At 51.4% G+C, this 18,490-nt stretch overlaps 1 protein-coding gene across 1 annotated transcript; it reads left to right on the top strand.

The window, feature by feature from the left end:
• Window positions 1-442: 442 nt before the first annotated feature.
• LOC136787260 (olfactory receptor 14C36-like) lies at window positions 443-1,498 on the top strand. Its single transcript, XM_066984415.1, has one exon. The coding sequence runs from the start codon at window positions 443-445 to the stop codon at window positions 1,376-1,378; it is 936 nt and encodes a 311-aa protein (XP_066840516.1). The 3' UTR covers window positions 1,379-1,498.
• Window positions 1,499-18,490: the final 16,992 nt, after the last annotated feature.

The following is an 18,490-nucleotide window of genomic DNA, read 5'->3' as shown; positions in this document are numbered from 1 at the left end:
CAGGTTTAGGGGGACAAGTATAAAGTAACAAACCAAAGCATTGTGCACAAAGCCCTGCTCTGCAGTTGGGTGAATTTTGAGAAAGTGTACTCCAAAACTCCTTGTTACATCAAACACAGTTCATTTGAGACCTCCCCATGTTCCATTTACTTCTTGCTATAGGTCAGCACTGTCTCCTGCAGAGTCTCTTGCCCGCAGTAGCACCCTCAGGCAGCACCACTGTGACATCAAGCAGAGGACCAGTCCTCCCAGAAGTGAAGAGGCAGTTTTTTTATAGTTTAAAATAAATAAATAAATAAATAAATAAATAAATAAATAAATAAATGTAATAAAATAGGCTAGGTTTTCCTCACAGAGGTCTACCCTAACATTTTAATTCTCTTTCCTCCTTGGACAGGCCTCCCTATCCAGAGCAGCAGATCCCCATTCCCAGGAGGATCAGATGTTCAACAGCAGCTCCATCAGCGAGTTCCTCCTCCTGCCATTCGCAGACACGCGGGAGCTGCAGCTCCTGCACTTCGCGCTCTTCCTGGACATCTACCTGGCTGCCCTCCTGGGCAACAGCCTCATCCTCACCGCCGTAGCCTGCGACCACCGCCTCCACAACCCCATGTACTTCTTCCTCCTCAACCTCGCCCTCCTCGACCTGGGCTGCATCTCCACCACTCTCCCCAAAGCCATGGCCAATTCCCTCTGGGACACCAGGGCCATCTCCTATGCAGGATGTGTTGCACAGCTCTTTCTGTTCGTCTTCTTGATATCAGCAGAGTATTTTCTTCTCACCGTCATGGCCTACGACCGCTACATTGCCATCTGCAAGCCCCTGCACTACGGGAGCCTCCTGGGCAGCAGAGCTTGTGCCCAGATGGCAGCAGCTGCCTGGGGCAGTGGGGTTCTCTATGCTCTGCTGCACACTGCCAATACATTTTCCCTGCCCCTGTGCCAAGGCAATGCTGTGGACCAGTTCTTCTGTGAAATCCCCTCCATCCTCAAGCTCTCCTGCTCAGATGCCTACCTCAGGGAAATTGAGCTTCTCACATTTAGTGGTTTTCTGTTTTTGGGGTGTTTTGTTTTCATTCTTTTCTCCTATGTGCAGATCTTCAAGGCTGTGCTGAGGATGCCCTCTGAGCAGGGACGGCACAAAGCCTTCTCCACGTGCCTCCCTCACCTGGCCGTGGTCTTTCTCTTTCTCAGCACTGGCATGTGTGCCTACCTGAAGCCCCCCTCCATCTCCTCTCCATCCCTGGACCTTGTGATGGCTTTCCTGTACTCGGTGATGCCCCCAGCAGTGAACCCCCTCATCTACAGCATGAGGAACCAGGAGCTCAAGAATGCCATTAGGAAAGTGATGTCATGGATGTTTGTAAGGATGTGTTGAGGAAACTGACTGTGCCTTTCCACAGCTATAAAGTGCTTCTTTTCTTCTTCAGACGAATTACAGTTTATGTAATGACATGGCAAGCCTGTCTGAACTTCTGGAGGGATTTGTTTGGTTTTCTTTTTCCCCGTGTGATAATGTTTTCCACAAAGCACTGCTGTTCTTCATCCTGTTGTACTCAAGTACCAACATATCATAGAATCATAGAATGGCCAGGGTTGAAAAGGACCTTAAAGATCCCGTAGTTTCAACCGCTCTGCTCTGGGCAGGGTTGCCAGCCACTAAAGCAGGCTGCCCAGAGCCGCATCCAGCCTGATGGATATCTTGTGTGACCCTGAGGCTTTGCAGAAATGAGGAGCCAGATTCTTTGTGTATTTAAACAAAATAAATGAAGCCACAAAAAATTCTTTGTCTGAGACCCACTCTCAGCTGATCAGGAAGTAATGGGAATAGCAAACCCCTTTTTGGCTGCAGCAGCTCGGGGCAGGCTGCCCTGGCCCTGGGGCAGCAGGAGCTGCCTGAGGACCCCCAGGGATGGCCCAGAGGGGCTGCGGGCCTCTGAGGATGTGCTGCAGAAGAGAGCAGGGGACACAGCAGGGGACACTGACCTCTGTACGCTTGTGCCATGGTTGTCCCATATGTGGGGCTGAGCCCTCTGTGCCCCTAGGAGCTGCTGTGCCCTTCAGAGGAGCTGGGGCTGTGGTGGCAGTGCCCAGAGCCCTGCAGCAGCCTGCGGTGGGCACTGCCCTGGGGCTGCTGCCACTGCACTGGGATGAGGGCAGGGAGGTGGGCAGAGGGCAAGGAGGTGGGAGAGCCATGCTCCGGGTCTGTGCTGGGGGACTGGCCAGCTGTGCTGGCCTCTGTCCTGGCCCAGAGCCCTGCAGACCTGGAGCAGGGCTGTCTGCAGAGGCCCCCATGGGATGTGGCTGGGTCAGGGCAGAGGCCATGGGCTGGAGGAGGCTGCAAAGGCAGGAGGGCCATGGCAGGAAGGGACCCTGAGGGTGCCACTGGGATTGTAACAGGGGGATCTTGACCCAGCCCTGAATGTGCACTGCCATGTGTGGTGCCTTGGCAGCACGGCTGTGGAAGCATGTGTGGGGCAGTGGGGCTGGGACGCTGCAGCGACAGGGCACTGAGAGGGGCCACAAAGCAGCCACCCACGGGTGACAGCAAGGATAGGCTCTGAAACAGAAATTTATGGTGGAGGTGGAGGTATGGTTTTAGCAAGGGCAGAGCTCACCTGGAAGTGGTGTTATCGAGAAAAGTCAAGAGCAAAGAGAAGAGCTTTTGCTGGAGCTAAGGCTCAGATTTCTCACCCAGCTCGCCCAGGGCTCGTCCTGAGCAAGGCGGCCACGAGCCCTGCCTGCCCTCCTGCCTGCCCCGCGCCGTCAGGTGGCTGTAGCAGAGGGGACCCACAGCCAGCCCCTCGATGGGGCTCTGCCAGCCCCTCGCCCTCCCCTCTGCAGTGACGTCATTTCTGCCCAGGGGCTCTCTGATGCGCGGGATGATGTCATAGTGCCTGCCGGCCAGCCCTTCTGAGGGCCAGTCAGGCTGCTGCAGTGGCAGTGACCTCACTCCAGCCCCCTCCCCACGGCCTGCCTCTCCCCTTCCCCTCTCCCCTCTCTGGACCCCGGGGTGTCACGCATTCGGTGTCACGCAGCAGCTTTGCAGTGGTGGCCTCGGTGTTGGTGTTGCCAGGGAGGACATCTGCCCCTGTGCCAAAAGGACGTACTACTGCCAAGATGCATTTGGTGTTTCAAGCTGTCACTGGCAGAGGTCTTGCAAAGTCTTTCTGCAGTTGTGCCCAGGGACCTTCACTCTATGGGTCCTGGGCTGGGGCTTTCACTTCAGACGAACCTGCATCGGTCGTCGCAGAGGAAAGACGCCTCTTACAGCTGTGCTCTGCATCCTCCTTCATGGTAGGGCACCACTCGGTGTCCTTCGCTCTGCTCACAGTGTTTGTCTTAGCTCAGGGATGAACTGCATTAGATCTGCCTGAGTCTTCTGAGGCCCAATCCAAGGCCTCCTGCCTGCTGCACCTACAGCACAAGAACCATTACTTTCCCTTACTGTGCAGATTGACCTCATGGGTCTGTTCCTATTAATCCCTCTTAATTTCCCTAGTTGGAAGGGGACATATTCCCAGACTGGGGCAGGCTGCTGGGCTCTGCCACAGCCAGTCAAAGTCACCTGCTCTTGAGTCTTTCAGCCTGAGTTTATCACACATGATCCAATACGAGTTTCTCGGCGTCTCAATGGCTGTTTCAAGTGTAGTTAACTCCAGGAATTTACGGGTAAGTGTGCCAGTGTGAGAAACATAGTTGTGGTTTTGCAAGAGAAGGGGAAGGTCCCACTGTCCCAAATTAAGGAGGAGAGCTAAGAAAAACAGGACAAGAAGTGCGAAGTCAGTAAAAACAAAAATCATGAGCCTCTAGTCGTGAGAGAATAAGGAAAAGAAAAAAAAAGAAAAAAAAAAAAGGAAAAGGAGAAATTACCAATTGGTCAAAAAAAATGTACATATATGGCATAGAAGGGCATCGAGTAGGCTGTGAACCTGCAGTACTCAGCCAATGAGGACACGGGGGAAATCAGGTCATAGAATCATAGAAACACGGGGTTGGAAAGGACCTACAAGATCATCTCGTCCAAATGTCCTCCTATCACCAATACTACCCACTAAGCTACTAAATCATATAACATAGCACCTCATCCAGGTGCTTCTTGAACACCGCAAGGGACAGTGACTCCTCCACCTCCCTGGGCAGGCCGTTCCAGTACCTGACCACTCTTTGAGAGAAAAAGTTTTTCCTGATATCTAATCTAAATCTCCCCAGGCGCAACTCATGGACATTTCCTCGAGTCCTATCATTAGTTATCTGGGAGAAGAGGCCAAGCCGTCCTCATCACAACCTCCCTTCAGGAAGCCTTAGAGAGCAAAAGTGTAGGTGTCGGGTAATAGGGAATACAAGGTTATGATAAACTTTTACTGTGCACTTCTGCTTGCAGGACGCCCGCCATTGCAATCGCGAATAAAATAGCTTTGCAGAAGATCCTGTCTGAAGAAAATTATTGAGATTTTTCTCACAGCCAGGATGTGTGGTGCCAGCCCACAGGAATCCCTCGCACAACCTACAGACTTGTCCAGGCCATAGTCTCGAGTTCCCAGACTGCAGAGGCTGCCTTCCAATGACTGTGACTTATGTTATACTCATGGAATCATAGAACCATAGAATCACGTAGATTGGAAAAGACCTCTCAAATCATCAAGTTTAACCATTTACCTAACACTGCTACATCTATCCCTAAACCATATCCCTAAGCACCACACCTATATGTCTTGTGAATACCTCCAGGGATGACCACTCCACCACATCCCTGGGCAGCCTGTTCCAATGCATCACAACCCTTTCAAGGAAGACATATACCCAAAACCAAACCTAAACCTGCCCTGATGCACCTTGAGGCCATTTCCTCTTGTCCTGTGTCTGGCCCCAGTACTGAGCCCTGGGGGGCACCCCTTGTGTGTGGCTGCCAATTGGATTTAACTCCATTCACCACAACCCTTTGGGCCCAGCCACACAGCCATTTTTTTTACCCAGCAAAGCTCACGCCCATCCAAGACATGAGAAGCCAGTTTCTCCAGGAGAATGCTCTGGGAAACAGAGTCAAAAGCTTTACTAAACCCTAGGTAAAAAACATCCTCAGTCTTTCCCTCATCCACCAAGTGCATCGCATTGTCATAGAAAGAGATCAGGTTCATCAAGCAGGAGCTGCCTTTCATAAATCCATGCTGACTGATACCAATCACCTGGTTGTCCTGTATGTGTCGAATGATGGCACTCAAGATAATCTGCATCATAATGTTCCCCGGCACCAATGTAAGACTGACAGGCCTGTAGCTCCATGGGTCCTCCTTTTGGCCTTTCCTGTAGATGGGCATCACATTTGCTAGCCGACAGTAAGCTGTGACCTCCCCTGGCAGCCAGGACTGCTGATAAATGACGGAAAGTGGCTTGGTAAGTACTTCTGCCAGCTCCTTCAATACTCTTCGGTGGATCCCCTCTAGCCCCATAGACTTCTGTATGACTAAGCGGAGTAGCAGGTTGCTAACCATTTCCTCTTGGATTAGGAGGGCTTCATTCTGCTTTCTGTCCCTACCTACCAGCTCAGGAGGCTAGGTACCCAGAGAACAACTGGGCTTCATATTAAAGACTGAGGCAAAGAAGGCATTAAGTACCTCTGCCTTTTCCTCATCTCTTGTCACTATGTTTCCCCCCATACAATTAAGGATGGAGATTCTCCTTAGTCCTCCTTTTGTTCCTAAGGCATTTATAAAGACATTTTTTATTCTCTTGCATGGCAGTAGCCAGACTGAGTTCCAGCTGGGCTTTGGCCCTTCTAATTTTCTCCCTGCACAGCCTCACAACATCTTTGTAGTTCTCCTGAGTGTCCTGCTCCTTCTTCCAAAGGTCATAAACTCTCTTTTCCTTACTGAGCCCTATCCAAACCTCTCTGTTCTGCCAGGCCAACCTTCTCCACTGGCTCATCTTTTGGGACATGGGAATGGCTTTTTTCCTGTGCCTTTAGGATTTCCTTCTTGAAGAGTGTCCAGCCTTCCTGGACTCCTTTGCCTTTCACAACTGCCTCCTAAGGGACTCTGCCAACCAAGCTCTTTAACAGGCCAAAGTCAGCCCTCTTGAAGTCCAGGGCGGCAATTATGCTAACCCCGCTCCTTACCTCTCCAAAAATCAAAAACTCTATTAATTCCTGATCGTTATGCCCAAGATGGCCTCCAACCTTCACATTCCCCCCAAAGCCTTCTCTGTTCACAATCAAAAGGTCCAGCCGGGCACATTCCCTGGTTGGCTCACTCAGCAGCTTTGTCAGGAAGTTATCTTCCACCCACTCCAGAGACCTGCTAGACTGATTCCTCTCTGCTGCATTCTCTTTCCAGCAGACATCTGGGAAGTTGAAGTCTCCCACCAAACTGTATTTTCAGTAACCAAGTCAGTATCAGCCAGTGTGTGAGTGGCTCTAGGACATTGGACACACTCCAGGTATTCCAGACTTTGATTCAATAACCTGCAGTGCTCTAGGACAGAAGTCACTGAGCACAAGCCAACATGTCAAAGCTCTTTTGTGTTTGTATAAAGCATTCCCATACTCGAAATTCACCTCTAGAAGAGTCCGAAACACTCCAGGCACTCACGATTGACATAAGCAATGGAAGAATTACTGAAGCCAGTTGCAAGGAGTCCCAGAAGTACCTTTCCGTGATGACAATCTCTGGAGAAGACCTTGGGTTTCTTAGCTTGGACTGAATGCCAATGGATATTGGAAAGCAAGACAACCAAGGCTTTGCACATCTCTGGGCCCCAAGGGCAGATGCCACTCACAGAGGCGAGTGCTGGGTGAATGTGTTCTTATGTGGTCTCTTGTGCCTCAGGAACTTAAAGTCCAGTAGGAAGCATCTGGTCACCTCAGTCTCTGGAGCTGACAGGCCAGCAGCAGTAACATGGCTGGGGACAGGGCCTATGAGGTGACTGCTTCCTGAAGCAGCTGATGTGTCAGCTCTTGCCTCCTGGCTGAGACCTGTGCTTTTCCACCTACACCTGCCAGCATCCCTGATAAGGCAGCAGAAAGCACCTGCTTGGCACATTGATTGTGAGATGCCCTCTGTCTAAGAGCCTGATAGGCCCCATGTAGGAAGAGGCCTTGGGTGTGGGTTTTCAAGTCCCTTCTGCCTGAGAACATGGTGGGCCAGCAACAGGCACACAACTTGGTCATGGCTACCTGAGAAGCTGGAAGGCCAGCAGCAGGTATATGGCTTGGAAGACCATGGTGAGGTTTCTTCTGTCTCGTCAGGCCATAGGGCTCCAGAACGCTGATGGCTTGGGACATCTGCTAAAAAAGTGGTTTGTGGATAATGGCGCTTTCTCTGGTGGTGGGAAACAGCAGGAGTAAAAGCTGCTGCAATGTGCTGCTTGGAAGTTTAAGACTGGGCATGAGGAGGAGAAAATGTCACTGAAAGGGTAGTGCTGTGGTGTCAGAGGTCACCCAGAAGGAGTCTGTGGTCAGCCCATGCTATTGTGTTTCAAGCAACTGCCATGGAGGGTGGGGAGACATCAGTGAAAGTAAGGAAATGCCTGGATGAGAGCAAGGTGGAGAAGCAAGGTGGGTGCCTACAGCTTTCAGGGAAAAGGGGGAAGGGATAGGACAGGGCAGGACAGCCTGTGGTGGAGAAGACTGAGAGCACTGGCAAGGCTGGAAGGCCCCAACAGAGCCAAGGGCTTTGTCCCCCTGGCTGTGGCAGTTGTCTCTGCTACTGAGGCTCATGAGGAGACCTGCTGTGCTCATGACACTGGGGCCTTGTTGCCTCCTTGCAACCCAGTGGGGAGGCCAGGAGGTGTCATAGCATTGTCCTCCACACAGCATCACACACCCCACATCCTACTGCCCCAGGAAGAGCCCTGAGCCATGGGTGAGCGACAGAACCTCCCTTCCCAGGGGCTGGGGGTCCGGGCTTGGCCTTTGTGCTTCACCAAACAAACCAAGGCCTTTACTCAGCACCAGTCTCCTGCCCAGTGCCTTTGCCTACCTGCAATCATGGCCTCCAATTGTCTGCTCTAACAAGTCCATGGGGAGGCTTTGTCAGTAATGACCCTCACTGGGGCCCATTAATACTCCCAGACACTTCAAGGTTTCCTTCTGACTTGAACTTCTCCTGCAGTTACATCATTCTCTTATCACTACCTGAAGTTTATGGACTCAGCACCAAATGCACCATGGGGCTCATTACAATTCAGTCATTTTCATTCAGTCTTCCATACTTGTACAATTAATTAGTGAGGTTTCAAGAATGCAGTTTAAAGAGGAAGTTTTCAATGACCACTTCACTAAGAGCATTTTCCTTATTTAAGATTAGTTTCCATTAGTTTAGAGTTTTCAGAAGAAGTGACAGCATCATCCTATAGTTGTCATGGATCCAATGTGCCCCCTAAGGAGGTCTGTATAGGTGGAAAAGCAGTCCCTTGAAGTCCTAGACTGTATGGACAACCTTGCTGCTCAGCTCCCCATCCCCACCACTTCTCTCATCAGGCACCTGGGACTTGCATCACTTTGCCTTACACCAGACTTCTCCACTGAAGTCTGCAGCTGGAGGTTACAGCATCTTTTCACCAAGTCCCACCTCCTTTCCTCAGACAACTGGCTGCACACAGGCACAGTTTTTGAAGTCGTTGTTATTAACATTTAACCACAAACAAGCAAACCCCACAGTCCTCAACAGTGAGCCAACTCCAAGTTGCCTCCAGTGAGGTGCAACTTCCACAAGGGATGACTGTACAAGAAATGTTTGACATGGGTAGGAAATGATGAATAGAAATGCAATTACAGAGTTGTCTGTAGGGATGATGAGACAGAAAACTGAAATATGGGCAAGCTTGAGATCCCTCAAGTTCTGAGAACCAACTGTGTAGGTGAGAGGTATCTGAATGATCAAAGAGTGAGGGGAGGGGAATCTGGAGAAGAATGGAAACTGCACATGTCCAGACAGTCTGCTGGAAAGGTTACTTCCAACACGGTCTGTTTCACAAAGCCAGGTGGAAATACCTGAAAGACTGGGGAGATGAAGTGCGGTGCATAAGAGACAGAGTTCTGGCAATGCAAGTACAGGGGAAGATTGGTATTTTTTCTTTTGCTGTAATAAACATCCAAGAAAAAAAAAAAAAAAGATGTCATGGGACAATTCAAACATTGTATTAGAACTGTTCAGTCATTTCAGTTGATTGATGTGTGCTGATTGAAGTGAAATGTTTGAAATGGTTAAAAAAAATGGAGGCAATACTCAGGCCTACAGCCATAAAATGACGATTTTCAGTCCTGCATGGAGCCCAGTTACCATAAAACCATCCCTGCTCAGGACTGTTCATGCCACCCCTCACTCCTGCCACAGAGCAAATCTTTGACATGTCGACCTCTCCTGCCTGTTAGAGGCCCAGATGATGTAGGCAATGGTATCTGAATTACCAAATGCGGGTACAGGTATAGCAAACTAGGGATCAGTGGGGGAAAATGTGATTGGTGAGCACTGGTAATTGAGCAGGGCACTGCATGTAAGAAAGGAAGGGATTAAAGTGTCTCAAGGAGGAAGAATCCTGTGGAAGAGGAGGGGAGAGGGATGCAAGGGGCCAGCTGCATGTGGATATGGGGCTGGTCAGGGCTGGTCTGCTCAGGCCCTGTTCCTGATCACTGCCCTGCCTTCTTATTCACCTCTGTTGCTGGCTATTTGCTGTGTGAGTGTGCTCACTCCTGGGTGTGTTGGGGGTGAATCATACAATTATGGAACCACATAGCCATGTGTGCGTCTGCACCCATGGGTAATTGCTGCTGGGGATGCGTGGAGCACTGGTGACCTTCAGAGCAGATCAGGCTGAGGTGGGGAATGGGATGGGGCCAGGTGTGTTGCTCATGGCTCTGTGTGTGCTGCTGGTGGTGTGGTGGCTGTGAAGGTGCTGTTCCCTGTTGGAGTTGCTCTGTGTGTGGTCAGCTGTGTCCATGCCATGTGTGCACATCTTTGTGTGTATGAGAGTGTATGTTTCTGCATGCACGTGTGTGTTTTTCCTGTGTGCACAAGAGTGTCGGAAATTCTGAGAGAATTTCTGCAGGTTCCTGATGAAAGGAGAAGCTGGGCTTTGCTGGATCTTAGGACTGAGGGACATTTTCTGATGCTCCCACAGACACAGAGATGGTGAAAGGGGTGTTAGCATGTTATCAATATGCTCCCTTTTCCTGTGGAGCATGCAAAGGCATCCAGCTATGGACAGGCCCAAGGAGAGGGTTCGTCCTTCCTGTGGTCACAACTGCACTCCAGTCTTTGGGGTGGACCCAAGCTGAGGACTTGCTGAGGACTTCTGGGCTCAGGTTCAGCTCACACAGACTGGGGGAGACTGTCTCACGGCCATGTGCTAGACACAGCCAGAGGAACAGCAGCAAACTGCTATGGCTGCTGGGCCCTGTTTCCATCAGTCAAAGCCCAGACACAGGGCACAGGCATTGCTTTCAATGGCACCCAACTAGAAAGATGGTTGCCTCAAGGGCTGGAGAATATAGGGCACCAGTTCTTCCTCAGCCACTTCCTAGGCTTGGTGAAGCACCAGGAAACCGTGGACTTGTGGCTCTGTATCGTAAGAAGCACAGAATCATAGAATTATTAAAGTTGGAATAGACCTCCTAGATCATCTGGTCCAACCATCCCCCTACCACCAATATCACTCACTAAACCAGGTCCCTAAGTACTACATCCAACCTTTTCCTCTGCACAGCTTTCCAGACAGTCTGCCCCAAGCCTGTAGCACTGCATGGGGTTGTTGTGGCCACAGGGCAGGACGCGGCACTTAGCCGTGGTGAACCTCATCCCATTGGCCTCTGCCCATCGATCCAACATGTCCAGGTCCACCTGCAGAGCCTTCCTATCCTCCAGCAAATCGACACCTCCCCCCACCTTGTTGTCATCTGCAGACTTACTAAGGGTGCACTCAATTCCCTCATCCAAATCATCAATAACGCTGTTAAAGAGCATGGGCCCCAACACCAACCTCTGGGGAACACCACTAGTGACCGGTCACCAGCTGGATTTCACTCCGTTCACCACTACTCTCTGGGCCCGGCAGTCCGGCCAGTTTTAACCCAGCAAAGAGTGTACCTGTCCAAGCCATGGGCTGCCAACTTCTCCAGGAGAATGCTATGGGAGACCGTGTCAAAGGCCTTGCTGAAGTCTAGGTGGACTGCATCAACGTGATTTCCCTCATCCACCATGCAAGTCACCCAGACATAGAAGGAGATGAGGTTGGTCAGGCAGGACTTGCCTTTCATGAACCCATGCTGACTGGGCCTGATCCCCAGATTTTCCCACATACGTTGTGTGACTGCATTCAAGATGATCTGTTCCATCACCTTTCCTGGCATTGAGGTGAGGCCGACAGACCTGTAATTCCCCGGGTCCTCCTTACAAACCTTCTTGTAGATGGGCTTCACATTAGCAAGTCGCCAGTCATCTGGGACCTCTCTGGATGACCATGACCACTGACAGATGATGGAAAGAGTCTGATAGGTGATGGAAAGCGGCACAAGCTTCTGGAAAGCTTGGCAACAACCTTGAAAAAAGAGCCTAGGCTTCAGACTGTGCACTGTGGAGATCCCGTTTTATTTTGCAGATGCTATGGAAGAGTCAGCTCTGACCTTCTGTTAGACACATATTTACAGAGCCTCAAGAGCAAATAGAGCAGTGTCGATCCTCAGCAGAAGTAAGATGAAAAAGAAATATTACTCTAAGAGCATAATAAATGCAAATGATACCAAAGATAAGAATAACAATAATGATAATGAAAGAAGGACCAGGCCTGAGGGGAGGTACCAAGTTAAGTCATTTCTGGAAAAAGAGGGGAAATTTCTCACTATTCAGAAACGTCCATGAAATCACTTTCCTAATAGCCCACTTGAGCTCCTGGTTCCTCATGCTGTAGATGAGGGGGTTCGATGTTGGAGGTATCACCGAGTACAGAACTGCCACCACCAGGTTCAGGGATGGGGAGGAGATGGAGGGGGGCTTCAGGTAAGCAAAAAAGCCAGTGCTGATAAACAGGGAGACTACAAAGAGGTGGGGGAGGCAGGTGGAGAAGGCTTTGTGCCGGCCCTGCTGAGAGGGCATCCTCAGCACAGCCCTGAAAATCTGCACATAGGAAAAAACAATGAAAACAAAACAGCCAGATGCTAAACAGACACCAGTCACAACTACCCAAAAACTCTTCAGGTAGGAGTGTGCACAGGATATCTGCAGGATCTGGGGGATTTCACAAAAGAACTGATTCAGCAGAGATTCAGCAGAGTCAGTTAAGGCATCTCATTCAGGGTTTTAGTCCTGGGACTAGAACGGGGCTCAGCTCATACCCGTGCCTGCCCCAGACCCACAGGAGCTGGGATTCCTCTGCCCTCCCTTTAATGTACACCACATGGGCACCTGCAGGTGAGCTCCTTTTCTCAGCTCCAACATCATTAATGGAGATGGAGGCAATCAGGGGGCTGCAAACACCTGGTGACATGTCAGGGGGCAGAGGGACGTGCAGGTATCTGCAAGCTCTCATGGAGGAACCCTGAGGGACAGGGCAGCACCTGGGGGCATCCCCTTGGAGGCTGGTGGGGAATGCCTTTGGCCAGCTGAAGTGACAGCAAATGCACACATTTAGGACAACTAAACCTGTCCCTCCTCAGTAGGCTCAGGGCAGCCTGTAGAGGTATCCACCTGACCCAATGGAGAGCTGTGCCACAGGGAGACCTGAGTCTCTCTCTCCCTCTTCTCCATCTGGTTTTCCCTCCATCTCCAGTGACTGTAACGGCACTTGTCTCACGGACATCCCTACATTGCCTAACCTCGTTCAGGGCAGCTGCTCCATGTAATAGCCAATTCCAGGCCGGCAGTACTACCTGAGATGCCAACGCTGCCCAGCACCGCTGGAGCATGCAGCTGACACGGGCAGCACAGGACCCACAGGACAGCTCTGGCCATTCATAGCTGGTACTTAACGGGCACCCCGATGGCATCTCCGACAGATCTGGTGCTTATGAGCAAGTGGCCGCTTCCCAGGGCTGCAGCAAGCCAAGGTCTGTCCCTCCTCCATCCATTAGAGGCAGGCAGTGCATGGACATGAGGCACATCACACCGGGCTTTCCACTTGTGTTTGCAAACACTGCTGCTGCTTCTTACCCCCATCCTTTACTCAGTCAAGACACAGCCCAGTGATTTTTTCTGTGTCCCTGGATCACAGGACGCCCATAGGCAAGGACTTTGGCAGCAGCCCCTTCTCCTGCCTGGAGATCAGCCCCAGCTCCAGCACTGGCCCTCAGGGCTGCACCAACACCACAAAAGGCCCTCTGCTGTCAGGGCGGCACAGCCCAGGCCTGTTGCCTTCTGGCCTCAGGAACACCAGGGCGTGCTCTGCTTCGGGCCCCTTATTTCATCCTCCCATGGCCATCTGCCATCCACGGCAGCAGGTCTCTGCTGTGAAGGAAAGCCTCTGCATGCCCATGCTTGGGCACAAGATCTGGGACAAGGCTGAGTTTGGCCCTTGTGCCACAGCTGAGGTGCTGCAGCCCAGATGTGCCCCAATGCCCTCAGCCTGGGGCACAGGCAGGAGGAGCTGAATCCCCACCGTAAGGAAGCTGCGTCAGCCTTAAGGAGTGCACTGCATCTGTCCCAAGCTGTTCTCCCTACTCTCCCCTTCGTCTGCTGCACTGCCCTACCCCTTTCCCTTGCCATGAGGTGCTGAGAGTATGTTTGCCATTCCCTCGTGTACTACTTCTGCCTCCTGCATGGCAGACTGGGGGATGTTGCTGAGGCCTTCTCAAATCTCAGAGCCCCGTGAGATGTCCGGGAAGGAAGGCACTGGCATGTGCTGCAATTCCCTCCATATAACACATCCTACTTCTCCAAGTGAGCGACATGCATTGAAGAGGAGTTCAGGCATACCGAGGGGCTGTCTTTGCATACCGAGCTGCCTTCGCTCCCATCTTTTGAAAAAAGGCCAGGCCCAGGACAAGCCTCAAAACCCACCTTCCTGGAAGGGCTTCCAAGAGCACAGGCGTGTTGGTGCAGGAACACAGGGGTGACTTTTCCAGCGCTCCACATCCTTTATTCCGTGGCCTTTGTCACCATTTCAAGATGTTCCTGGTGGATTTGTCAGGATCCTGTGGAAAAGAACTGGGCAGAAGGGAGGTGACTGTTTCTCAGGACCAGAAGGGAAATCTCTCGTCACTCTCCCAAGCTGTGCCATCTCCATGCTGCTGACCTCCCAGGCCTCCAAATGACACGTGCTGATGTCACAGGGGGATGCACTGCATCACCAGGATATCGTCACTGGAGCAGTGGCAGTGCCGGCACTTCCCTGCAAGGCCTGGTCCCTGCTGGGCACTGCTTGGGTGCTCCCCACTGCTATCCTTCTGTGGCCAGGAGTGGGGGCAGCAGGCAGCAAGGTTGCACTGGGCGACCCTCGCTGACGGGCAGAGGAGCAGGGGCACCTTGCAGAGGAGCTGTGGTTGAGGAGCCAGGGCGGGCATCCCTTGTCCTGAGCTGAGGGCCAGCAGCAAGCGAGATGGATGGCTGCTGGAGGGTGACCATCATCTCCAACCTGACTTCCCTGTTTCCAGTGCTCCTGCAGCTCTTCTCCAAAGGTGAGGGTGTCAGGAGCCCCTTCCCAAGGGGTGTCCCAGGGGCTGTCAGCTGTCCCAAGCTGCAAGCCCTGGGCTGTTTTGGGGAGCTGGGCAGGACAAGTGTCTGCTTCAAGAGCCCTGCCTGAGGATTCCAATGGGCTCAGGGGACGTTGCAGCAACCACGACTCCTTGGTCCTGATGCTAGGGCTGCCCTGAGCCCCAGGGATCCACTAGGCATGGCTCAGCCTCGTCGTGATGGGGGACAATCCAGGGCCAGGTTTTCCTGGGAGCTGCTGCCTCTTTGGGATCTGTCTCCGGGAGGAAAGACCTCTGGTGTCCCAGAGCCTGGTGTGGCCTGCAGCTCCCACAGGCCTCTCAGGAATGTTCCAGCCATGCCTGAGTTGGAAATCAAGCCTTCCCCTTGTACTGCTCTCCTTCAGGGGAACCTCTGTTCCTTCCCTCCTGTTCCGCCAGGCTGGCAGAGCATGTCCTGGATGCTGAGATGCCATCCCTGAATGGCCACAATCCTGGTGCTGAACCCTTCCTATATCTCTGCTATGGTAGTTTTACCCGGCTATGCAGGTGAACTCCACAGCAACTGCTCTTTCACTTCCACACCTACAAGGAAAAGGGGGAGAAATATGATGAAAAGAGATCAAGGGTTCAGGTAGAATAGGAGGTCACCCACCGAACATCCTCATGGGCACCAGTTATCATCGGGGCAAGACAGATTTAGCATAGGCAGACTAATATAATTTATTGCCTATCACTGGTGGACTACAACTGTGAGGAATTACAAGCAAACTAAAAACACCATTCCCCCTATCCACACTCTTCTATCTCCTTCCCCTGAGTGGAACAGGGAAAGGGGGATTGCAGTCAGTCCATGGCACTTGTCTCCACCGCTCCTTGACGGTCAATCTCTGCCCCTGCGTCCCTCCCATGGAATGCCGTCCTTCCCAAATGGATCTTGCGTGGGGACCAAAGGATTGAGATAATGACAACTATGACTGGATCATGTTAAAATAAACCTGTTATAAGCATTCTAACACCTTCATGGTTGCTGGCCACAATGTTTATTTTGTTTTTATCTCGATGTAGTAGCTCTGTTTGCCCTCAGAATTGTGTTGGATAGCACATTACATACTGTGCGTGTTCCCTGTTGTACTGTTTATCCTTTTTGGGGGCTGGTTTATGGTTATTAGTTTACTCTACAGCCTAACACTGCCTTATGTTGTGATAAAATTGCTGGTCATGAGACTAATCTGGTAGTTGTACTCAGCATTGCTGTCACCTCCATACTTGAGGAACCATCTCCCAGAAACTATTCATAATTAACAGTTGTTACCTTTTCTCCTCGGGGAGCCAATCTATGGGATGGATGAGGGGGGACACTTCTTCTCCCCACTTCTTCCCTTTCCCTTTCTCCTTCACCTCCCCCTTTCTCCTCCAGGCTAGTTACAATAGCTCTTCAAAACTTTCAATATCCTTGGGATGTTCAAACCAACTTCTTCTTATTCTTATCTCTCCTGAATGTGTTTCAGGTTTTCTTTAAGGTTAGGGTAATCTATTTCTAGAATGCCACACAGGGATGTGCCTTGAGGCAGGATAATTGTGAGTGGCAGGGAATGTTGGAGGATATGGGCAGGCACCTAGAACTGTAGGCACCTGCAATGCTTTGTTACTTCACCCATGAACAAGTTCAGAATCCTAAAAAAAATAATCACAGAATGCTTGAAAAAGGAGTGTCATCACCCTGGCAATTCCAAAGAGACAGAAATCACTGCAATGTGCTGGGGCTTGGCCTTTGCTTACTGAGTTGCAATCTACACAACTCCAATCCCTGTGACTGAGCCACAGAACCAAACTGTGCCTGTATCAGTCATACATATACGTGAGAAAAAAACAAAATCAGCTTGTTTAGCAAGGAAAGAAGCTCCTACTCATAGAGGGAAGGAGGAAGAAGAAGATGAGGCAGGCTACTCCCAAGTAGGGCCATCAGAGGAACACGTGGATGAAGAGTGAGATATCATAAAATCATCAGTAAGCACCTGATCACTGTTCCTTGGGGAGCTGATGTGCGAAAAGATTTCAGCCATCATGTAGGCCAGCACATTGTCACCTGGCTGCTCTGATACAGGGATAACAGGGCCAGTAGCCTGGAATTAGAGGGCAGGGAAGCCAAGCAGCTGGATACCTCCCCAGGGAAGGGGGCATTGACAAAGCAGTTGGAAAGGGGGCACAAACCCTCACTCTCTTCAGGCAACTCCTGTCACGTGTAAAGGAAAGGTATCCCTTCAAGGAAGATGTTGTCTGCCACCCAGGCAAATGGACCACCAGGGAGAGAGGCAGCCTGTATCTGATGGAATTGGCCACGCTGGAGGTGATTTATGGTGATTTATGCACATTAAACAGTTTTCTACCTTGCCCGGTCCCTCACAGGATCCTTCAGTTGTGGGGTTGCTCAGGGTCGAAGTGCCAGTAGCTACCCAAATGGTGCACCAGTGGCAATATGGCACTATCCGAGACTCCCTGATTACCACATATATGCTGATTCATTAACTGGAGAGCCAAGGACTGATCAGCAAAACTCGCTCACCCTTTAATAATCCCATAGGGTCAGTGCAAATGTCTAATGGAGAGCTGCAACTAACAGTGGAGTACTGTGTCTAGAATGAAGTCACACCAAATTCAATAGGTCATCTATAGTCTTCTCTCCTTACACTCTTAGCTCTAAGAGCAGTTAAATGATCCCTTACAGTATCTGAATGCTGCTGTCTGATCCCTTCCTGGGATCATAAGGAACCAGTACCCCCAGGCCAGAACACTCTCCCTGTACCCGTGGATGCACGCCCTAAGGTCCCATGAACTGTTAAGGGTGTAGTTTGCACAGTAACCACTGATTTTGTCCCCACCCACCACCTGTTTTACCCCTGCAGAGTCCTGCCTCAAGGCACAAAGGGCAGGGAGACCTTGCTGGTGAGAGCTGAGGCCCTGTGGAGATGTCTGAGACACAACAGCCATTACAGCCAAGAAACATGTAGAAGAGAACAGAATAGGTTTAGCTCTCCCTGTGACACATGACTCCTTTTGCTCTGCTGACAGCCTCTGCAGGCTGCCCTGCACATAAGGGGTAGGGACAGGTTCAGTTGTCCTACATGTGGCATCTGCTGCCGTTTCATTTACCCAAAGGACATATGCCTCCAGCTGACTCGCAGAGGATCAGCTACAAATTTCACGAGATGTTTGCATCTGAACAGCTCCTGCCTGTCCTCCATCTCCACTAAGGAGCTATTGTGGCTCAGTAATTCGCATTAAGCTGCCTATGTTGTGGACACCTGAACTCCCGGGTCCTGTGGGTCTGTGGCAGACATGGGAGGGAGCTGAGACCTCTCCCAGCCCCAGGAATAACAAGCAGCATGAGATGCCTTCACTGACTCTGCTGACTTCCTTCTTCAAGTGGGGATGAAGGAGATCAGTCCCTGACCATGACTTCATGTCCTAACTGATACTGGGACAACAAGATGAGATTGTTACACTTAATTGGTTTTCTGTAAGGAGAAATGACCCTGGTGTGAAGAAGTGTGTGTGCCAGGTGAGAGAGGGAACCCCAGGGCTTCCTTGAGGCTGTTTCCCAGCAGGTTCCCCTGCAGCCCCAGGGCCATGGGCAGGGAGCCTGGTGGGGGGCAGAGCAAGGGAGGCCTTGGGCTGGGCCTGTGCTGCTGAGCTGGGCCGGGCTCCTGGGCCCAAGGGGAGCTCCTGGCAAGCGGGCAGCGCTGCAGAGAGCCAGCTCTGCCCAGGAGCAGCTCCTCTGCCCAGCGCAGCAGGGCTGGGGGCACTGCCTGCAGCTGGCACAGGTAGGGAGAGAAGGGAGGGAAAGATTACGGGCTGAGTGGAATATGAGCATAC

The sequence above is a fragment of the Anser cygnoides genome, chromosome 28 (assembly GCF_040182565.1).
Source record: "Anser cygnoides isolate HZ-2024a breed goose chromosome 28, Taihu_goose_T2T_genome, whole genome shotgun sequence".
In the NCBI taxonomy this organism is placed as follows: Eukaryota; Metazoa; Chordata; class Aves; order Anseriformes; family Anatidae; genus Anser; species Anser cygnoides.
The sequence above is the reverse complement of the archived record's forward strand: the minus strand, read 5'-3'. Positions and strand labels throughout refer to the sequence as shown.